The 24,707-nt window shown below is 40.1% G+C and overlaps 1 protein-coding gene across 1 annotated transcript in view; it reads right to left on the reverse strand.

The window, feature by feature from the left end:
• Positions 1-24,707, reverse strand: part of FCHSD2 (FCH and double SH3 domains 2) — a 3,469,714-nt gene that overhangs the window by 864,917 nt on the left and 2,580,090 nt on the right. Inside the window, exon 10 of the mRNA XM_044071145.1 lies at positions 15,978-16,073. Within this exon, the coding sequence (XP_043927080.1) occupies positions 15,978-16,073 (96 nt within the window). The remainder of the gene's footprint in view (positions 1-15,977; positions 16,074-24,707) is intronic.

A 24,707-nucleotide genomic window follows, 5' to 3' on the forward strand; every position in this document is an offset into this window, starting at 1 on the left:
AGGTGTTTTTTTTGCAAAAGCACTGGAAGGAAGGAAAAGAGGGGTGTTGATATTAATAAGGAAGAGTTATGCACTGAATATTGAAGAAGAAATAATTGATAAGCAAGGAAAATTTGTGTTGGTGAAGCAATACTGGAAGAGGCATGGAATTACAATACACAATTTCTACACTTCCTCCAAAACAAGAAGGAATGAAATTACAGAAATAATGTCCGAAACAGCAGAATACATAGAAGGACTAGGAATTATAGGGGGTGGCTGGAATTTGGTATGCACAGGAGATGATGTAGTCAGGGGACTAGGTGGCAAAAAAATGGCAGAGGAAAGGCATCGTGAAACTATACAGGCTAATAGACACTAAGGAGAAAAGAGGAAATAACTCATACACATACAGATCCAGACAATATGGGACTCAGGCATGACTGGGTAAGTTTTATATAAGAAAAGAACATAATCACCTTATAAAAGGTTTGTCGACCCACCCGATACAGTTAACAGATAATGCCCCAGTAACAGCAGCATTAAAAAACCTGAATCACAGGGCATATAAGGAGACAATGCAGACTTCCAGCAAGCTGGATTAGCAAACCTTTAAAGGCAAAACAGATAGAACAAATAATTAAGATACTTTGCTAAAAGGCTATAAAGGCCTAAACTATATGTCCTAATGGACCACCTCAAAGCTCTGTTAGTATATTTGGTATCCTACAGACTGCTAACGGGTTGACCTGTGTCTGGCATACAAGGTATCCTCCAGCCCACTAATAACAGATTTACTGCACATTAACTCAAATAGCATCAGAAATATTTGATCTAGGGATCTAAACCTCTTCTGTAACATCAAGATAACAGTCTGGAGGGACAGGTATAGCTCACAGAGGATACTGCTACTCTGGAACAGACTCCCCATCCCCATAAAACAAAATTAGTTCTTGTCCATATTCAAGAGCAACTTGGGATCAATGGATGGGAAACAGAAAATTTACTAGAGAACTGCCCCCTGTACTAATAATTTATTTACTTATTATTATTTATTTTACATTTGTTGACCGGGAAAGTCTGAATGGGCAGGGCTGTCCATTTTCAGTGGTGGCCCGGGGAGAAAAGCTCCAATACAGTAGACAGATACAGTAATAAAATACTGTAGTAAAATGCAATAATAAAATAGTAAACAGTAAGCAGAAGTAACATTTACACTACAAGAGTAGAGTGATATAGCCAATAATGGGTTATAATGATAGCAATATTTGAAGTTCTGTAGTTGCAACAATATATACAAACAGATAAGTTTACACATGAAGTAAAAGATAGTGTCAAGTCTCTTCACTAATTTATACTTCTGGTAAAAATAGTTGAGTCACTGTGTACAGTGATGCATATGTATGTTGGTCGCATTAGTAGGCACTCACAGTAAGCTGTAAGAGAATGCAGTACTATTAGTGCTAACATGCTTCTGTACACTTTTAGGGGCTAGAAGTACTGAATGAGACAGTTTAGATGAGAGAGGGAAGGTGTGAGTGAGAGAGTTTTTTAGTATTTACCCAGGGGTTGGATAGATGTAACTTAAGAAGGTGCTTGAAGTCATGTGAATTTTCTAGTGACCGGATATTTACAGGAAGGTTATTCCATGCTTCTGCGACATCAGCAGCATAGAGGGAGCCCCCAGAGTTATATTTACTTTTGGTAATGTTAACTAGTGATTTGCTGGTACTTCTTAGTGGACAGTTGCTGGAATAGTCATATAGTAGTCTCTGAAGTGCAGGGTTTTTTTTTTTGGGGGGGGGGGTGATAGAGGATTTGGTGGGCTATAGTAAGTTGATTAAAAGTAGGTTGGGAAATTCTAGCCAGGATAGTTGTTTGATGGATTGGCAATGGTGGGATCTGTATGATGAGTCAGTGGCGAATTTAGCAATTTTGTTATAGCAGACAGTTTATTTAGGTCACCTTTGTTTAGACTGGTTGGTACTGGGGGGGCATAAAGTAGTGTGGAGAGTAGGTGGGTTCTTGCAATGGTGGCTTTACTTTCAGAGGTTAGGTAATTTTTGCATCTATAGAGGGCACCTAGTTTTCCGTAGACCATGGTGATGGTTTGAGCTACATGTTTGTTGAAGTTCATAGTGTGACCTATGATTACTCCTAGTAATTTAGTTTGGGCAATGGGTGTGATCAGGGTACTGTTGGAGGATCTTACTGTAAATTATTGAATTGGGTCAGTAGCCTTAGAGGGATGAAATAGAATTAGTTGGGTTTTTTAGGGTTAAGTATTAGTTGCAAGTCAGATAGCCATTTTTCTTCTGCCAAGAAGGATTCTTGAGTGATTTGTTGTAATTGTTGGAGTGATGGGGCAGAGCATATCAGGGTAGAATTGTCAGCATACTGAACTAGGTTGGCATGGAGGGTAGCCTTGTACAGGTTGTTGGTGAATATGACGAAGAGAGGAGATCCAAGGATGGATCCCTGTGGAACACCTAAATTTACAATGAGAAGGGGGGCTAGGGTGTTTTTCCATTTTATGGCTTGTTGACAGTTTGAGAGATAGTCTTTGAAACATGATAGTGTGGAGTTGTGGAGTTTGAGAGTACGGTTAGTAGTTTGGAATGAGAAACTTTGTCAAAGGCTGTGGAGAGGTCTAAGAATATGGAAGAGAAAAAATTACCTTTGCTTCATTGTTGATTTACAGTATTAGACAAACTGATCAGGGTTGTGGTGGTACTATGGTTTGGATGGAATTTGTGTTACGTTTCAGCCAGGAGATAATTAGTTAGTAAGTAGTTTAGTATTTGGGAGTGTATGCATTTCTGAAGGATTTTTCATAGGGGGGGGATAGTATGGCAATTGGACAATAGTTAATTCAGTAGAATTGCTGCCTTTGTGTACTGGTATTACATAAGAGATTTTCCATAGGGATGGTGTATGTTGTTCGGCTATTGACCTGTTTATTAGTACGGAGATGAGGTATGAGATTACTTTGGCTGCAATCTTAAGGAACTTACCTAGCAGTCTATCAGCTGCAAGGGCAGTGTTTTCGTTTTTACAGATATTTATATATTGCATTGGTCGGGACTGGTTGTACGGAGTAACCATTTTATTCAATGGTTCGTATCTGGGGGTTTATTTGAGTTGTGGGAGAGCTGTTATTAATCAGATTTTGAATGGAATTGGTAAAGTATTCATTAAATTGCATAGCGGTGTTACTAGTGGAGGTGTCAATATTAGGGGGAGGGGTAGTGGTTTTTCCTGATTGTAGCATTTTGTATATGGCTGCCCAAAACTTTAAGCTTTTTTCTGTGTTTGGCCTGAACATCGTAGTAGTGGTTTTTCTTGACAAATCATATTTTTTTCTTGGATTTGTTTCTTAGTTCAAGGCAGTTTTGCTGCCATGCCTCCCAAGCCTTACCTCTTGCCAGGTATTTTTGGTAAGCCAGGGGGCGTAGATGGATTTTGTTCTGATTGTTCTAGTAGAAGGAAGCTGTTCAAGTATGTTTAGAAAAGTAGAATTGAAGTAAAAAAACTGTATTGTCTAGGGGAAGGTTTAAGAGGGTTGACCAGTTGCAAAAGCAGTTAAGAAGTCCTGGGATTTTAAATTCTAAGTATAGCACATTTGTTGTAGAGAGGAGGTTGTTGTGAGTTTAAGTGGTGCCTGGTAGGTAGTGTCCCAAAGTAGTGGGGTTGAGCAGGCCAATTGGCGAGGATCTAGTCCAGAATGAATTCCTTCTAGGAGGATTTATCAATTCTGGTAGGGGTTTGGATTAGTTGAGTATAGCCATGCAGGTTTGTGTGTGTGGTGGAGAGGGGAAATATACATGTGGACCAGTCAATATTAAAGTCTCCTAGTACGAGTGTTTCTTGGAGGGATGACCACTGTAGAACTGCTTCTAGTGTGTCAATGTTATTATTGGGGGAATATATGTGCCAATTATGTAGGGCGGCCGCGGTGGTGCAGCGGTTAGCGTTGCCACCTCACAGCAAGAGGTTCTCCGGTTCGATCCTTGGCTGGGGTGCCTTCTGTGCGGAGTCTGCATGTCCTCCCTGTGGTCGCGTAGGTTTCCTCCGGGTGCTCCGGTTTCCTCCCACATTCCAAAGACATGCTTTAGGTGGATTGGACACTCTAAATTGGCCTTAGGTGTGAGTGTGTGCATGTGTGCCCCTTCTGTGGAAGGTTGGGTGCCGGGCTGGCAACTCGACACCGTAAAACTTCACTGCCAATCATGAGCGGACAGTGATCCGCTGTGGCGACCCCTAACCGGGAAAAAGCCGAAAGAAGAAGAAGAAGATATGTGCCAATTATGTATAGTTGTTTTTAAGCTTTGAGTTTTACTTTGATGAACAGGGTCTCTGCATTATTAAATGTAGGGGGGTTTATGGCCATAATGTCTATTGTAAGGTTACTTTTTTATACTATGGCAATACCACCACCCCTTTTGGTTGTTCGATCTATTCTGAGTATATTATAACCTTGGAGGAGTAACTCATTACCCTTAATATTTGGCTTGAGACAGGTCTCCGTGAGAAGGACTATGTCAAGAGAGTATAGGGACAGGGCTGCATGTAGTTCTTCTACTTTGTTGATTATGCTTCTTATGTTAATATTGAGTATTAGAAGTTCTGTAGCATTCCTCTGGGAGTTTACAATGGATGTATGTTGGAATGGGAGGGTTTTGGGATTGATTGCTGGACCAGGATTTGGGTGAATGTCACCACCAATTAGCTGTGACGCAGTATGGACAATAGCTTGTAAGTATTTGGTCATGCATAGGTGGAACTGTAGGTAGAAGTGGTTTTTGGTCTTGTACTGGGGGCAGCTGAGTGGGGTTAACTTTATGTGAGGAAGTTTGATGGTTCTTGGTAAGGCAGGGAAGAGTGCTAAGTTTTGCTTTTGGGGGAGTTGGATTGGTGGGTGATCGAGTTAAGTTGGTGGTAATAATAATTAATATGGTATGAGGTGATACTGGGAATAGTAGTACTATGATTATCAAAATTTGTAATTTAAGAGGAGGGAGGATGAAGATAAGCAAGAAGAAACACAAGGGAAGAGTAGGTGATGATAATGTGGGTTGGGAGAATGTGGAGAGTGGGAAACTGATTTGTAGTATTGTGCTAGAAAGATGTAGGAGGAGTGTGAAGGAGGAAATGGAGAGCAGGCAGGGGAGGAGTTTGTCAGGGTACAGATTTATACTTACTGCATAACAAGAGTAAGGGGGAGGGTCTTTACAGGTGGGATAGAGTATAGCATGCAGGGGTATGTGGGAATGAGGGTAGGGTAGGAGAACGGAGTAAGCCCGACCCGAGCGAGGGTGAATGGAGCGGGATGAGCCAGGACAAGGAAAGGTAAACTGAGATACAAAAAAAAAATCAGTCGTTTGGACCTTTTCTTTATAATATATTTGTAAATACATTACATTATGGGCTAGCATGTTCTTGTGGTTAGTGGGAGACTGACAGTTTTATAGAGGGAAAACTGCAAGGAATTCTTTCATAAAGCTATCAAGTATTGAGAAAAATGTAGCTCTGTTCGTGGGGAGGGTTAGATTAAAAATCTAAAGCCCAAAAAGGCAGACCTAGTTACAGTATGACAAATTGGGTGGGGGGGCACAAACTCTAAGATACTTGAGAAATGCATTCACTCACAACTTCTCAACCACCTCCTCCAATACAACCTTCTCATTCCCACTCAGCATTGTTTCCATCCCTACCACAGCACATCCAACACCCTCCTCTCTTTCACTCATACCATAGCCAAAGCCCTTGATAACAATAAACTAATATCCTGCCTCTTCCTTGACCTTTCCAAAGCCTTTGATACAGTCTCTCACTCAATACTCCTTACTAAGTTAACCTCAACATATCTTCTTCCTACCTTGTCTGGTTCTCCAGCTATCTCTCTGGTAGGCAGCAGTCTGTCAAAAGGCTCTCCTCCTGCACTCCCTATATATCTGTTCCAACGGGTGTTCTACAAGGCTCTATCTTGGGTTCCCTTCTATTCAACATCTTTACAAATGAACTCTTCACCTCTTGCAGACAATCTTCTCTGCCCTTCTATTCAACATCTTTACAAATGAACTCTTCACCTTGCAGACAATCTTCTCTTATACAATATGCAGATGACTCAACACTCATCTCTATCTCTAGTAGTATTACAGACCTTCACACCCTTACTCAAAAAGTACAGGTGTGTACACTTACCATAAATGTAGATGTTCGAGTGTATTCACTGTTGCAGTCATCACATTTGGGTTATCTGTCTGCAGGTAGCCCTCAGCCGGCCTGAATACCAGAGTCTTCAGATTTGTGCGTCGGATGCTGTCGCTTCTTCCATGATGTCAGGTCGTCAGGGTATAAAACATGCAGCCGACGCAATTACATCAGTTTTTCTTGCCTCAGATGTCAGGTGCCCCCACAATAGGAAGCAATTATATGGTATGGAACACCCCCAGCAAAAAGCAAATACACATGATATAATATATGCCAAACAATGAGGAAAGGTAAAAGTCAAGAGAAGGCAGGGAACTGGAGGGAGGGTAACCATGACTACAACAGTGAATACACTCAAACATCTACATTTATGGTAAGTGTACACAACTGTACTATGTTCTTCGTATTTCACTGTTGCAGTCATCACATTTGGGTTGATTCCCAAAGCTAAGGAAGGGTGGAGGTAGTTAAAGAGCATTAGGGCTAGCAATAAGGCCCTGTAAAACTGCTGTGGCAAATCCAACTCTGGATTTAGAAAAGATAGGCAGGTGGTAATGCTTGGTGAAAGTATGTACAGAGCTCCAGGTTGCAGCTTCCAGGATGTCCAGGGTAGGGACTCCTTTGAGAAATGCAGTAGAGGTAGATGTAGCCCTGGTGGAATGTGTTCTTATCCCCTGTGAGGTAGGTTTTCCATTGTGTTTGTAGCAGAAATTGATGCAATATGCTATACCTTTGGAAATGGTTTGGCCTTCCCCTCTGCCCCTGCAGCAAAGCTAACTAGTAGCTGGTCAGATTTTCTGAGAAGCTTAGTCCTGTCCAAATAGAATCTAAGCTGTCTGTGTACGTCCAGAGAATGCAGTATCCTTTCCCCTTTATTCTGAGGATTAGGGAAAAAGAAGGCAAATGAATGGACTGGTTTAGAGCCACACTAGACACCACCTTGGACATGAAGGATGGATTAGTCCTGAGGGAAACCCTGTCCGCATGGAAGATAATGAAGGGTTCCACTGCCATGAGGGCCTGCAGTTCAGACACTCTTCTTGTTGAAGTGATGGCTAGAAGTAAAGCTGTTTTCCAAGAAAGGAATTTCAACTCTTCTGTAGCAGCTGGTTCAAAGGGGGGAAGAGTGAGTTTTTCCAATACAAAGTTAAGGTCCCAAGCTGGAGTGCGAGCCCTTCTGGGCGGTCTTAAATTTTTGGCCTCTCTAAGGAATTGTTTTAGCAGGGGATGAGATAAGAGGGGTGGGTCAGTATTATAATGTGCTGATATGGCAGAGGCATGAATCTTAATTGAAGAGAAAGATAGGCCCTTGTGGAGCACTTCTGTTAAATAATCTAGAATATGAGGTAAGCTGGGCACCGTTGTGCCCATCCCCTGAGCCTGGCTCCAGGAACAGTATCTTTTCCACTTTTCTGAATAGGATTTTCTAGTACTAGGCCTCCTTGCCTCAAGAATGACATCCAGCACCTGCTTACTGAGGTTTGCTGGAGGTGAGGTCAGGGAATTAGCCAGGCTGCAAGGTTCAGGGCTTGAAGCTGAGGGTGCAGAATCTGGCCCGCCTGCTGGGACAGCAGGGAAGGGGTCTGAGGCAGGTGCCAAGGTTGTAGCACTGTAAGACTGCGCAAAAGGGGGTACCAGTGCTGGCGTGCCCAGTGTGGTGCAATCAGTATTGTCCTTGGCTTGTTCTGTTTGATCTTTAGTAGAACCTTCGAGAGGAGAGGCAGAGGGGGTAAGGCATAACCTGAGAGGTTTTCCCAGGTAAAGGACAGGGTTTCCACTTTCCAAGCTTGACTGTGGGGAGTTCTGGTGCAGAATTTGTTCAATTGGTAGTTCTGAGGGGAGGTAAACAGGTCTACCTTTGGAGTCTCCCATTTGTTCCTCAAGAGATTGAATATTTTGGGTTCCAGTTTCCATTCGTGTGGGTCCATGAGATTTCTGCTTAAGTCATCTGCCAGTGAATATAGTTTGCCTGGCAGGAATTGAGCTTGTAGGTTCACTTGATAGCTCAAGGCTGTGTTCCACAGAACCATGGCTAGTATGCAGAGTGGGTAGGAATGGGTTCTCCCTTGCTTGTTTATGTACCACATAACTGTGGTGTTGTCTGTCTTTACCAATAGTTGTCCTGAAAGAATAAGGTCTCTGAAGGCTGTCAGAGCACTCTGTACAGCTAAGATTTCTTTTTGATTGATATGCAGGTGCATCTGTTTTGGGTTCCATTCGCCCTGAATGCACTGCCCTGCCATGTGAGCCCCACCATGCATTGTCTGATACATCTGTTAAGGTTTGGGCGGCAGGGGGTAGAGTGAAAGGGAGTCCCTTGCTGTGGTAGCAGGCCTCTGCCCACCAAAAGTACTCTGCCCTTAGACAAGGGATAATAGGAATCATTGTTTCCAGGTCCAGAGAATGTTGACACCATAGACTTTTTAGGTACCACTGAAGTTTCCTCATATGCAGTCTTGCATATGGAATTAACAGAATGCAAGAGGCCATGAACCCCAGGGCTTGCAGGATTTTCCTTGCAGACAGTTGGGTTTTTGTGGCCAGTAGTCTGAAGTAGGTTGTCAAATGAACTTGTTTCTCTGAAGTGAGGAATGCCATCTGGGAAGTTGTGTTCAAGCTTGGTCCCAGGAATACAATCTGTTGGCAGGGTAATAGGTGTGATTTCTTCTCGTTGATGGTGTACCCCAGTGAAGTTAGAAGTCTCTTTACAAATGCCAGGTGCTGTAAAAGCAAGTCCTGACTCTCTGCCTGAATCAGGCAATTGTCCAAATATGGGTAAATCTGAATATTTCTCTGCCTGCAAAATGCAATGGCAGGAGCTAGGCACTTTGTAAATACCCTGGGCGCAGTAGATAAGCCAAAGGGCAGGGCAGAGAATTGATAGTGCATGGAACCTGCCCTGAAGCATAGGAATTTTCTGCAGGATTCCCTTATTGTGATGTGCAGGTAAGCTTCTTTTAAGTCTAGGGTTGCCAGCCAGGCATCCTTGGCTAGCATAGGAAGAAGCTGCTGAAGAGTTAGCATTTTGATTTTGGAACCACCAGAAAGGTGTTGAGAATAGAAAGGTCCAGGATAGGACGCCAGGAGTTTTCTTTTCTGGGAACCAGGTACAGTCTTGAATAAAAACCTTGTCCCCTTTGTTCTGCTGGAACAGGTTGAATATCACTGATACTGAGGAGAGAGAGCACTTGTTTTTGGGTCTCCACCCACTGGTTTGGGGGAAGGTCTGGCCATCCACTTGGGGTTGGGAGTGAGTGGAAGTGGAATCTGTATCCTAGGGAAACTATGTTTAAAACCCATTTGTCTTGGGTAATGAGTTCCCAGTTTTTTGCATGCAGGGTGAGCTTTCCTCCTAAGGGAGCAAGTAGTTGAGCAAGGCTTGGTATGGATAAGGATAAGTCATTGTGCCATTTTTCCATGGGGGGGAGGCTTACTACTCCCTGCTTTGGAAGTGGGGGCCCCCCACTGCTTAGATCTGTGCACAGCCTGAGACTGAAGTCTTGGTGGTCTGCTGCTCCTGGGTTTGGACTGAGAAGGCCTGGAGGGGACTGGAAAGGAACAGTTCTTTGAAGGTCAATGCCTACTGAATCTAGGTGGCTGTACTTGTAAGAAATCTTTAACAGTTTGCATAGATTTAGCTTTTTCCTCCATCCTTTTGAGGATGACTTCTACTCTGTTGCCAAAATGGCACTATTGGTGGAAGGGTGCATCCAGTAATTTAGCTTTAACATGATCTGGCAAGTTTTGTACCTTAAGCCAAGCATGCCTTCTAAGTACAGATCCAGTGACAGCAGCCCTGCAGGATGCTTCTAAAGCATCAAAACCACATTGCAAAGTACGTTTACTTACTTGGTCAGCAGAATGCATTAACTCTTGTAAATCTTTGTGCTCAGCACAGTCAGGAATCAACATCATTGTCTGTTTAATTAAGCCCATAATATGCTGCTGATACTTTAACATATGAAACTGGCAATTTAAAGCACTAATGGCCAAAGTGGCAGAAGTACATACCTTCTTGCCCCATCTGTCTAAAGCTCTAGAATCCCTATCAGAAGGGGTAGGATTTTTGGCAGTAGTAGCCTTAATGCCTTTTGGTCCTTGGGAAATGGTCTTTGGATCCACAGTAGGATTCTTGAAAAGGAATTTGGGACAGTCAGGTACTCTGTAGTATCTGTCACGTTTCCTGGAAGCTGGAGGCAAAGTGTGTGGGGTAAGGCTGGATTCCAAGAAAACATCATCTACAATCTCCAGAACAGGAGGGATAGCTAGAGGCCTGTGTTGAGGCAGGTTTTAAAATTCCCCAAGTCTCTTTTTGGATTGAGAATAGTCCTGGATTTCCCAGCAGAAATGCTCCCTCAGGGTATGCAAGGTTTCACCAAAAGAAAAATCTTTTGGAGGGGAAGCAGAGGGAATGGAATCCTCTGCATCAGAATCCTCATAAGTAGATAAGGGTAAATCCTGGTAGTTAGAAGGAACAGATATCAGATTCCTGATCAGAAGAATCAGAAAGAAAATCAGTTCTAGGTCTCTTAGAGGGGGAAGGCTGGCTTCCTCTATTTAAGGTAATAAGGTTTTCAGCCATTCTAATCATTTGTTTTTGAGGCATATGGGCCTGAGAATGCGCTTTGGTTGTCGGTTTTCTAGGCTTAGTGCAAGCTTTAGGCCTCAGGAATTCAGTATTTTTAGCTTGAAACGAAGTCGTCGGTTTGATATGAAAATCGGTAGCCCTGAATACACCCTCAGAAGCAGGTGCCTGCACAGCAGCTCCGGACCCATCCGCAGGTTCCAAAGTCGAAGAAGCATCTCGCGGCATACCGGACTCTGAAAGGGTCTCAGTAGAGGCCTGCGAATCTGTAGTAGCAGGTGTCAGGGACTGCGAAAGCACCTCACTGAGTACCGGCGGACTGGCGACTAGCTTATCGGAAGCGACGTCGGCAGTTTTGGACCTATGCGGTCTGTCTCTATCTTTATCCTTACGTTTTTTTTTGGGAGATCGGTAGTCAGATTGCTTAACGAAGCCATTTCGGAGTATGGATATCGAGAACGAAAGTATTTAGCTACAAAAATAGCCCGACGACGAATAGTTTGGGCGTTGAACAAGGCACAAATCCGACAGTGAGGGATGTCGTGGTCAGGGCCTAAACAGGTGACGCAGTAAGAATGAAAATCTCTATGATGTATTTGCTTTCCACAAGCAAGACAATTGTTAATTTTTTCTGACATTGGTTAGAGGAAGAAAAAAGGATCCCCAATGGGGTACTTATCTTTTTGAAGACTTTAGGTCTGAAACTCGAAAACGAAAATTTCAGGAGTCGGCTGACTGGCACTTGCGAACTGCTTCTGCTTAGAGCACCGCACAGCAAGAAAGACTGATGTAATGGCGTCGGCTGCATGTTTTATACCCCTGACGACCTGATCCCATGGAAGAAGCAACATCCGACGCACAAATCCGAAGACTCTGGTATTCAGGCCAGCTGAGGGCTACCTGCAGGCAGATAACCCAAATGTGATGACTGCAACAGTGAAACACGAAGAACATTTCCTTTCTATGCACAGAGAAATGGTTATCTGACAATCTTCTTATCCTTAACCCCAAGAAGACCAAGCTCTTGCTCTTTTTCCCCCGCTCACTTTCTAACCATAAATCTACATTTACTATAAAATCCTCCAACAACATTATCATAAAAACCTGAACCACACACAAAACTATTAGGTGTCATTATTGATGATGAACTCAAATTTAACTTACACTTACTGCAAGGAATAAAAAAAACACATCAGAAACTTGGCCTGCTCTATCGCAACAAAAGATTTCTTACTCCAAATGCTAGACTCTCCTTAGCACAGTCCTTCCTCCTGCCCACACTTCTCTATGCAGCCCCAATACTAACCAATATACAAGCTACTACCATGAACAAACTCCAACAAACTTACCACAAAATTGCAAGATTCATTGCTATCTCCCCCTACAACTCCCATCACTGCCTTGCCCTGAACTCATTACAATGGCTCGATTCCCTCAACTACTGCTACCTTCTCAATTTCGAGTTACTCACTTCATTCTATACAGGCCTTCATCCTGTTCAACTCTCACTACTTTTTTTATCTACCTACACCCCTTCTAGAACCCTCCGCACCTCTAACCAACAACTTCTGAATGTAGATCATCCAAAGAAGAACATAGGCAAACTACAATACAACTGCTCAATAGCCCACACTTGGAACAAACTTCCTCTACACATACGCTCCATCATACCGCCTGCACACTTTAAAAAGGAACTCAGACTTTATCTTCTCAATACCAAATCATGTCCCTGCTTAGAACCTACTTAATTTCCCCTTTATCCACTGGTGCTTCTTCACTCTGAGCTCCAGAAAGCTTACATACCTTCCTAGGAAGACTAGGCAATAAATCTCATCACTTGTATATAACTTGTTTGCACATATATCAAAAAATATTTAATCTACTTCTTTGTGATTATTTTCTTAGGGTAATCTAAATATGTTTGAGTACAATCAAATTTGTACTAATATGTTTTAGAGTTTAACTTGGTTTTCCTACTTTCTATTTTTGTTACCTATGTAATCCCTAATTGTTAACTGTAGCTTTTCTCCTCGGGTCTCCACTGAAAACGTGCCCCTGGCCCAGCTGGACCAACCTGATTAACAAATGCCAATAAATAAATAAATAAACTCAGCTGCCGACCAAGACAGTGTGCTCTCCTGGGAAAAGTTTAAACAAATAAAACATACAATTAACTTGACTGGTGTCTGCTTGTAAGTAGAGGTGAACTCAGGTGCAGTGCACAGAAAACAGCAAATAGCCATGGAGGTTGGGACCGTGTATTCAACAGGTTTAGGGCTCTAGTTAACAAATTAACTTGGTTGATGACTGCTTATAAGCAGAGATGGACTCCGGTACACAGAAAACAGCAAACAGAAAGCCGTGGAGGTTGGTAGACTGTGTATTCAACAGGTTTAGGGCTTTAGTTAAATTAACTTGTTTGGTGACTGCTTATAAGCAGAGATGGACTCTGGTGCACAGAAAACAGCAAAGAAGAAAGCCATGGAGGTTGGTAGATTGTGTATTCAATGGGGTTAGGGTTCTAGTAAACAGGAGAGACACAGCACATCTGGGTTATTGGGCACAGAGAGTATAGATGCTTTAATGGACAGAGGCAGCTCTGAAATGCTTTATCCCATGCAGTCCTTTCAAATTATCTATAGTATGATCCCAGTTATTCTCATTAGGTATAATATATAATTATCGACCATGGGATGGATAAGGTCAATCTCTAACCAAATGGAAAACTGGCTGGACTTAAAATGGCCCACAAGGACAGCTAGCCTAGTACTTAACTATGAACCCATAATAAAGGTGTTTTCTAAATTGTTTTTGATCCCAGAGTCAGTGAGGGCTGCCAGGGCTTCTCTACAGTGCAATTTACAAGGGGGTATTGGAATTTGAACAGATGATATAAACAATTGTTCCAAGGTGGTAGAAGAGAAAATCTTCCTGCCATCTCTGTACAAAGGTCTCTTCATCAAGCAACCATACGGAATGTTGTACATCTTATGGCAAAACATATCGTCAACACAGCAAACCATACAGTCATGGGACCCCATGTAGTACCAAAGAGATAAACAAATCTTCTTTGGGATTTTTCAAAAAATGTTATTCCACTCTGATGGGCATCTACAGAGGGTAACTGCCTTCTTAAGACCAAAGGAAATGGAACATGGATGCACGTCCAAAAGAATAGATGAACCAAGGTTCTTCATCCTTCTTGTCCAGACAGTGGTTGAGGCACATCTGAGGGGAAGGCAGAGGGATTACAAGACAGTTCACAGATGATTTTATATTCCTGAGCATCTCTCCAAAAGGTAGGGAGGTTTTACCAGAGAGGAGAAATATGGATGTGATGTCCCAAGGTCTCCATCTCAGGAACAAGGGCCTCAATGTCCCCCAGAGTCCTCTTAGACAGAGAGAGAGAGAGGGACAAGCAGATCATCTCCTATTGATGTCCCTAGCAGAGGGGTTCAGGATCACCTGGCATGCAAGACAAATTGTTTATGACAGAAAAGCATTCAACTTCAAGCACAAACTCACCAGCTTTAGGAAGACTAGTGCATAATAGGACAGGGTAAGGGACAGGCCTGCACAGAAAGGTCAGTGATCCCAAATACAATCACAGAGTCTACATATTTGGACTCAAGGAACCACTCCTCATGATCTAGAATGGCTTTCTGAAGCTTCATATGTTCAAAAGTCAGACAGATGGTAAAAATAACTCAATTATCAGTTAGCCAGCGTAATGTACCTCTGACAGTCCTCCCATCATAGTATCTGACAACAGGTATGAAATGTCTCATCTTTACTTTTATTACTCTTTCCTATTAGTAAAGTACCAAAACCAGGATTATGCAAGGGATCCCTCTGATGGCCCCTGTACAGGGCACTTTCCAGAACCACCATCTTAGGAGAGCTGATGTATGCTCCCAACTGTTCTCTTCAACTCATGCAGGTGGTCAGGCTAAAGTTCTAGCACTTATGGCAGGTTTTCATATAAGGCTCCCTTAAATGACTATAAAGAAAATGCTGGTGCAGGCCCTGGCATATATGCTGACTAGACGAACATTTTGAATGTTTTTGAGATAAAACATGAACAATTTCTCAAAATGATTAAGATGGGTATCTGGGCAATAAGGAAATGGACAGCTGCAGGACTAGCTGCACCTTCGTATTGTGGCATTTGATTTCACAACATGCATTATACTGGATATACATGCATCTCATGCTGGTGGGGGGGGGGGGGTTTCAAAACAGTGGTATGGTGAAGAAACCAGACAAGGAAATATTAAGAGTTACCTACTACAGAAGGTCTCCAAAATCAAACAAACCACTTATACTGCATGCTCTTTGAAAGAAAGAGCAACTGTTAGAAGGGATCAGTGGCCACAAAAGATTATTTACATTATCTATGGTATAAGCTGGATCCCTTTGGGGAAGGTCAGGAAACCACAGATTACTACTTTTATTACTCGGTGAATGGTGGACAGTGCAGTTAAAAACTATCTGGGCGCTGATCAGGTGGCATGTGTTGTTCTGCTACCCCTGGTTACCACAGTTGTCTCCAAGCGTGTGTGCTGCCATCACTGATGCTGGTTATTTTGACAGAGTGGTCTGTAGTTCTTCCTTGCACAGCCTTGTCTAGTCTACAAGGCACACAAACCACACATTCATGGGCAAAGAGACATTCATTATTTGCTTAACTCCCTGCACATTATGCAGAAAGGCTTTTCACTGGAGCAAATCTGTCTGTTTCAGTACTATTTATTTAAACCTCTCATCCTTGATTTTTACAGCTGCGACAGTTTCCTTTTGTGGTGAGCACTGCAAGTATTTTACCTTTGTTAGAAGCAACAAAGGAATCCAGGAAGCCATCTCCTATAATGCTTACAGGATATGAGTCTACAAGAAAATGTATGCTACATTTTTTAAGTGGCATCTTAACTTATGCACTAGTTAAGTTTTCTTACCTGCATGTAAATTCAACTGTTTACTCAGAGATTTCATAGGCACAAAACAGCAAAAAATAACAGCAATTCTAGCAATTCCAGGTGATGAAGTACAAGAACGCATGCAGTTCAAGCTTCACTTAAAAATTAAAATGGTACTACTGATATGGTTATAGTAAATATTTTCTTGAAACTATTAACAAAACAACAGGACACGTGCATTTTGTAGTCCTTCACACACTGGATTAAGATGCAGATGACCTTACCGTGTCACTGTCACTAGGCTGGAACTGGAATGGTTGGGCTTTGTGAAACACTGCATTCTCTTGGAGAAACAGTTGCAAATTGTAATCCCGTACAACCTAGATAAAAATTAACAGATACATTTTAAAACAATGTTGTTATGATTTTATGCATGCAATAAGACAGGCTCTTTAAGTACCTGCAAAGTTTTTTCTGTTTTTTTTTTCTCATATCCAACAATTTTTTCTGCATGTATAAATCTAATGGCAGAAGACCATTTTTCTTTCATAGCAGTCTGAATAGAATCTGACATTGTATGATGCAGCTATGGAGATGCAAGAATATATGTATAGTTCATGGAAAAAGTGACAACAATATAGTAGAGAAAGCAAGTGCAGTCCAAGTGTTTAAGAAAATATATGGGTTTGTAATGACTAGATTTAGAATGTAAGTGTTTTATGTAACATAAATCAGAAATAGAGAATAAAACTGACATTAAGTTCTGATATACAAACATGTACCTAAAAGTAAGCAATGCTGCATGAGGGAAAGAGAATAATGTTACAATCTAATGATACAAAGCTAGCGCTTACTTTCTCTGTGTCTGAATAAGGGAATGAACATTAGGTTACAACCTAAAGACATAAGCAAGCATGTATCTTCCCCTGTACTTATCTATTAGCTCATGAAAACCATTTTTTTTTTTACAAATTATGGATGGAACTCATGCACATGTCTAGTATGCAAAACTGCACAAGCTGCTTTGCACACTCTGAAAGTTTGTTCTGAATCAAAGACAGCTGAATGCCTGGCAGTGCAACTCTGTGCTATCTAGCACTTAAATGTGGTACCAGATGAATTAACAAACAGACACACTAAACGAATCCAAAAATGAGTTGCTAAGGCAAGTGAAATCAGACACAAGTACCAGCCGGTAACAAACAATTAAATAGTTTAATAAAGCGCTTTTCGTCGGTACGTTGTACGGACTTCTTCAGACAAAGATTCAACGTAAATGACCCTTTAAATAGTTAAAAGCAATTACTCAAAGCCAACCAAATACAGTGATTGATTAATAAAACACACAAGTTCTTTTTAAAAACATCCACACATATGTGGCTTAAAACTAACGTAGCGAGCTCTTCGGAAAAATGTTAATAGCTGAGGTTAGCAAAAAACCTTAGATTTCACATATTTTTAGACCTCTAAACATTATACGTTACATTACCTTATATAAACCACAATCTAAATTTCAAGTGGTCATCCTTGGGGTATGACTACTTATCTAAAATTATAACTTAAAATTATCATTATAATCAAACATTAAATAACTCACATTAAGTAGCTAAACATAGTCTAATAGTGGCAATCAGTAAAACTAACCAGTAACGTTCACCTTTTCAAACTCTGCAATTTCAAAACACTACTAATCGAACACGACTCATTTAGGCCAGGGAATATGCAGGCATTAAGCTTAATTTGCCATTTTAATTTTGGTTCCTCCAGTAATAAAGGCATAGGTGCCCCCCCTTTTATTAACTGTCACCTGGTCTAATACTAAGAATCTAAAACTATGGTTCATATATTTGGATAGATGCTTAGCAAGTGCATTATCCAGTTTATTTCTACTTATCGCGTATTGATGCTCATAAACACGCTCACGGAGCCTGCGTTCAGTTTTGCCAACATAGAATGCAGGACATCCTTGGCACAACGCTAAGTAGACAACCATTTTAGAATTACAATTAAACCTAGATTTTAATTTATATTGATAGTTCTGTATACTGACCCTATTCGTCTCTAAAATGTGTTTACAAAAATTACAATTTTGACATTTGAACATACCCACTGTTCTAGTAAAATTATGCACTGATTGTTCCAATAATGATTTCAAATTTTTTCCCCTCCTAAAGGTGACAGTGGGGAGTTCTCCAACCTTTGCATAAATAGATGGGTTACTTTTAAACAATGCCCAATTTTTCTTGATACTTTCAATGCATTGGTAACTAAATGGGCTAAATGTTAAAATAGGTTTTGTGCCCATATGTTTGGTCTTAATCTGATTAGTCTCCAAGCAACCCTGTAAAGATATCTGGCTGTTAGTCATAACCTGAAGTTCATGACTTTCCTTATAAGTCAATAAAGGCTTATAAGTACCATTAAGTCTTTTAGTCGTGACTTCATTAATCAATTCTTCTAATAAGATGATAGGGTACCCCCTATGTATAAACATATTCCTCAGTAGTCCACATTCTGTATGGAAATCATCGTCTAAGGTCACTATACGGGCTGCCCTTACCAGTTGTCCCTTTATTACTGAACGTTTCTGGTAAGTCGGATGGCAGCTCGAGTAGTGGAGAAAAGAATTTGAATATGTAGGTTTCCGGTGTATGTTAGCCTTAAAACTACAAGCCTCACTGTTTTTTGATAATAAAATATCCAAGTAGGCAATAGTTGTGCTACTAAAAGTGGATGTAAATTTTAAAAAGTCCGTGGAATTATTAAATTTGTCTAGTAACAATTCACTAACCAATTCGTCACCTTTGACTAAGATAAAAATATCGTCCAGGTAGCGTGTGTAGAAAAAAATATATTCCATGACTTCAACCTCCTTGAATACAAATTCTGTCTCCCAGTATGCCATGACTGCGTTGGCTACACTAGCCCCACATGGCGTGCCCATAGCAACCCCGACTTTTTGCAAAAAATAATTCTCATTGAACATAAAATAATTATTATACAGAATTATTTCAAGCAACTCCGTTACTACGGACATTTCCATATTAGAGGTCCCATTTTTCTTAAGAATTAAGGTGACCCATTCGATGCCAGTATCATGAGGGATGCAAGTATACAAGTCCTTGACGTCTATTGTAATAAAATTATATCTGTTGTCAAAAACTAAATTATCAATTTTTTCCAAAAAGGACCACGGATCTTTACAGATCTGGGTTTCCAAGGCCAAATATTTCCGTATAATAGAATCTATAAATTTGGCACATGGGTAGGTAGGAGAACCACGGCCGTCCATTAAAGGTCTCATTGGGGGGTCAGTAATACTTTTATGAATTTTTGGTATCCCAAAAAGACACGGGAAAGTAGTAGTCAAAAAGTTATAAATTTTCTGTTCAATCCTACCTTCGATAAACATGTCCTCTACACTATTTTTTATTGATCTATATGCCCCATTTACCTCAAAAAGTGAACTAGATGAATAAGCGGAACTATCTAACAAATTGGCCATCCGTTCGCAGTAATCTAAATTATCAAAGATTACCAACCCCCCATCCTTGTCCGGTTTACACACTCGTATGTTCTGAGTACGAATAAACTCCAATAGTTCGTATTCAACTTTACTACTGGAGTCATTCCTATTAGCTTTATATGTGCACTTAGCCAACTGTCTAATATCAAGCTCGCACATCTGTTCAAAAATTTGAACTAATGGGTGTAAAGGGGGGTTGTAAATACTGGCAATCCTGAAAGGGTCAGACTCCATAGCATAAGGGTTGCCACCCATCATTAAATTAAAATTCAGTTTTCTTGAAAACAGTTTAATGACTATAATTGACTGAACTAAATCAAATCTCTGTCGAGGAACATAAGTATATCCCTTTGATAAAAGTTCAACCATGTCCATAGATATAGTGGCAGAAGAAAAGTTATACACCTTGAAATCACCTGTTGAGTTGGTGATTACTGCAGGTGTTAAAATCTCAGTAGGTATACTGCTGTTAGGCATAGCTATGTCCTGGTTTAGCAATTCATCCGACTCCACAACATCCATAACAGGGTCATCATCAACTAGATACAGGTGATCATTGCCATGGTGAAGGTCATGGCTACATGATAAAAAACTAATGTCTAAAAGGGGACTTGAATCGACCAAGTTGTCAGAACAAATATGTTCACAAACATCGATCACAATTAAGTCCTGTACGTCTTGGACTTCGATTTGGACCCCTTGTTTTGAGCAAAGTTGTTTTGTTGCTTTGGCCTGGCCCCATTCTGGTGTACTTGCCGAAAATTTGAATTCTGTTGTACGTTATAACTGTAAGGCTGATTACGGTTAATTAACCTCTCACTCCTCCTGACCTCCTGGTGGGGCTCGAATGAATCATTATTGGACACCACATTGGCATCAGATGGAATGTTGTTAGTGACCGAACCTAAATTTTCACCACAAGTTGCAGCCGAGGTGTCATAAACTTCACCGGTTTCACGTACACCATACTGAGAATGACTGAAACCTTGCCACACTTGTGCATTAGAAAAAGATGGATATGCTTTATGGTCTTTATATGCTTTTAAGTCGCGGTCAAGTTTTTTAATCTTGTTATTTTTAAGTTTATCTAAATATTGGTCAATACTAACAAAGATACAACTATAGTCGTATTTGTACCGCCCAAATTCAGTATGATGTTTAATTTCACTAAGTCCGTGATCTTAGCATTAAGTTCAGATATAATTTTAGATAAGTAGTCATACCCCAAGGATGACCACTTGAAATTTAGGTTGTGGTTTATATAAGGTAATGTAACGTATAATGTTTAGAGGTCTAAGAATATGTGAAATCTAATGTTTTTTGCTTACCTCAGCTATTAACATTTTTCCGAAGAGCTTGCTACGTTTGTAGTTTTAAGCCACATATGTGTGGATGTTTTTAAAAAGTACTTATGTGTTTTATTAATCAATCACTGTATTTGGTTGGCTTTGAGTAATTGCTTTTAACTATTTAAAGGGTCATTTACGTTGAATCTTTGTCTGAAGAAGTCCGTACAACGTACCGACGAAAAGCGCTTTATTAAACTATTTAATTGTTTGTTACAGGCTGGTACTTGTGTCTGATTTCACTTAAATGTGGTAGTCAGGGTAAGGGCCTGTGCTAATGAGGCCCATAATCAGTTACCTGCACTGCTGAGTTAAGAAGCTTACATAGTACAGAACTGACAGACTGTACTTCAAAAGTTAATCTCAAAAGCAGTGCAGAAAATGCATACTTGTATTCTGCAGGTTAGTGGCATGCAAATGTATGCATATCAGTGGGAGGGAATCTGCATAGGTGAAGTGGTGCAGTCACCCTGCACAAACTGCTGATCCAGGTAAACACAGTACAGTGTGTGTGTGTGTGTGTGTGTGTGTGTGTGTGTATGTATATATATATATATATATATATATATATATATATATATATATATATATATACATATATATATATATATATATATATATATATATAAGAACGCATGGGGTTAACACACACACTTAAATATAAACACACATACAGGCTCAGTGTGTGACTGAATTAGTTTGTGACTGTATCCATATGAATGTTTACTGTGAGTATATGTACGTGTGTCTGCATGTTGTGGATGACTGCTGCTTTGATCTGTGGATGGTATGAATAGAGAAAGCATCGAGGCAGAGTGTATGGGTACTAGAAGTCTGCATGCGTGACTCTGTGTGTGCATGAATGTCAAAGTGCTATACCTGTGTGTTATGTTATATCAAACATGGTGATGGAGTACAGCTGCTATCCATAGTCTGCTTAGCTTTCCCTGTCCAACAGTGGAACTGTTAAGTACACAGTATGAATGTTTTTACAGAGGGAGAGTGAGTGAGTGAATGAGAGAGAGAGAGAGAGAGAGAAAGAGAGACAGAGAGTGTGTGTGTGTGTGTGTGTGTGTGTGTGTGTGTGTGTGTGTGTGTGTGTGTGTGTGTGTGTGTGTGTGTGTGTCACTGTCTGCAGCTATCTGTTGGAGCTTGGGGGTGCCTATGTAGTACTTCATGTTGTGGAAAAATAATGGAGAAGGTAATAGAGAAGTTACTGTCAGAACTGGATAGGTTGGGACTTGAAATCATATATCAGCATGCATATCTTTAAAACAGATTTATTACCACCTGATGTTCTATAAAAACATAACAACAGCTATGAATGAAAAATTGTGCTGTGATGTAATTTATATAGATTTAACTTCAGCATTTAACAGGATCATACACAAAACACTGATCAATAAGTCAGTACAATGAGGTAGTGATGTACTCTTGATAAGATGGATAGCTGCATGGTTTACAAATAGGACATGGCAAGTATCATACAGCAACTGGACAGGTGAAATCCTTGGTTACAGTCAAGGTGTCCCACAGGGCTCTGCCCTAGGCACTTACTTGTTTAGATTGCATCTTTCAGACCTAACATTTTCATCTGAGATGTTCTACAGTCTATATGCAGATGACCTGAAATTGGGTAAACTAATTACATGTGTTACACATAAAGCATGTCTGCAAAAATAATTTGACTAAATTAACCATTTAGGCACAGGAGAATAATATGCTGATAAATACATCAAAAACTAAGCATATAAGAATTGGGAGACATAAACTGAAAGGTGAATATTTAATACAGCACACAGTGATTGAAACTATAGACTCATTTAAGGATCTGGGTATATGGGTAGATTCAGCTATGAGTTTTTCTAATCATATCAACCAAATGGTTAATGATGGTTATAGAACTATAGGTTGTATTTAAAGGTTTATAATGAAGTCAATATTTGTTAGTTACATTAGACCCAAACTTGAGTATGGAATAATCATATGGAAACCCCATAAGAAAACAAGCATGAGTAAACTGGAAAGAGTACAACAGAAATATAACAAGGGTATCCATGGATGTGAAAATTTAAATTATTATGAAAGACTAAAATATCTGAACTTGTACAGTGTCTCTTACAGATATCTAAGAGGATATCTTATTCAGGCATATAGGGCATGTAGTAACAACTACCTCTGGGAATGTTAGAGGTTAACAAAAAGTACTACAGAATCATCAGACAATCTATGTGGAAGATTCTAAGGCATGAGAAGTGTACCAATTAGTTCTCTGACAGAGTAGCTGATGCATGGAACAGACCACCACATTACATTAAAGCAAGTACTAGTTACTTTTAAGAACAGCCTGGATACTTATTATAGGAACAAGTGTTTTGATACTGTATATTGGCAAGGTAGAAGGGCATTAATGCCCATGCTTGAAATATTTGTATGTATGTATGTGAGAGTGGTTAGCTAGGACCTCTGCTATTTCATAGTGCAGGCTGGTAGGGCAGTTAACGGAGAACTGCAACATTGCTGGAGCTGAGTAGTTCACAGTCATGCTTTTCCCACTTAAGGACATACTGCATTTGAGGAAATGTACAAAACCAAGAATAGCTAAACAGCAGAGTACCACAACTTCATCTCATCTGCACAGCATAAGTTGTGATACTGTGCCATTTTCTAAAAACCACAGCCTAAATCTATTTATAGACTCCCTATCAAAAGTTTGCCTACTATGTAATCAATTGTCAAACTGCAATAACAGAAGAATGAATTCACCGGAATGTGATCATTGTCTGAAGTGAATAACTAAGAAAAAAATGTTTTTCAATGGCAAGATGTCTGAACTTGTGTGTGTGTGTGTGTGTGTGTGTGTGTGTGTGTGTGTGTGTGTGTCTTTGAGATTACACCATCAACAGGTAAAGAGAAATCCTCTGGACCCAGTAACCTCAGACGTTAGTGGAAAAAGCTAGCAATCATACAATAAGCTCCCCTTTTTATTTCTTGAGCTGCAGTGTACATCACAAAGGAACTATTGTGAACATTCATATAAGAAGATATTCCTAAATAGCACTGGATTTTTTGATATTCCTAAATAGCACTGGATTTTTTAAAGTTCACTAATAATGCTGTTCTATAACATGAAGTACATCCAAAAGACAAAGGGAAAGCAACCATGACAGTACATCTTCTCATTTCAGCACCATTCAATAACCATTAAAAAATGTAAGCGTTTTTGTTGCTACAATCAAAAATTTCAACAGACACCACAACCTATTGCACAAACCAATGAACAGTAAAACATATATAATTGCCTTAACTAGAACTTCATTGGAAACACAGAATAAAACACATTTAAATTTTACATTAGTGATTTATTTTAATTAATGCTCTGTCCTTTAATATCCATACAGTATTACAGGAATCATTAAGCCCTGGGTTTTAAAAGTATCCAAAATAATCTGCCAAAAGAACTCTCTTTTTCTCCAATGCTGTGTTACTATCCTCCCTTTTGAAGTCATTTTTGACCTGTTCAACATCAAAATATAAAAACCTCTTAAAACTGTCACATTCATTAGTATGTTTAAACAATGTACTACTATCCTTTTTGTTTTTATATCTATTTGGTACTCAGCCCCCCCCCCCCCCCCCATAAAATGCATGACAGGAGACATTTTGTGCAAAGTATATCAGCAATTTAGGTTTATTGGTATCTTCTGTCTAGGTATCAACCATCATGCCTCCTCTAGTTAAATTAGAGGCCAAAAGTTTACACTAGCAATACCCAAAACATGGAAAAGCACAACTGTTTTTATTACTGCTAGTTCTAGTATTAATTTTCCTGTCTAATAAATTATTTACATTTGACTCACTCTTTTGCAAAAAAGGTTTCCCACTCAGTATTTTATTTTTTTTTTCATTTCCTGCAAAATATTCCAATTAAGAATAATATGGTTACACTGCTCCTGTATCATTACAAATCCAGTAAAATGGTACACTCCTATATTTTTTTCTTCCTTCCAACTCCATCTTCATTATAGGAGCATATTTTCTTTGCCCACCACACTTCTTCCCCTAATTCATTAATTCATGCATTCATTCACCAAGCCTTTAGAAAAATCTCTTTCAAGAAATATATCTGTAATTGTTCCTAC

The sequence above is a fragment of the Protopterus annectens genome, chromosome 5.part0 (assembly GCF_019279795.1).
Source record: "Protopterus annectens isolate FY-2018-M chromosome 5.part0, PAN1.0, whole genome shotgun sequence".
Taxonomy (NCBI): Eukaryota; Metazoa; Chordata; order Ceratodontiformes; family Protopteridae; genus Protopterus; species Protopterus annectens.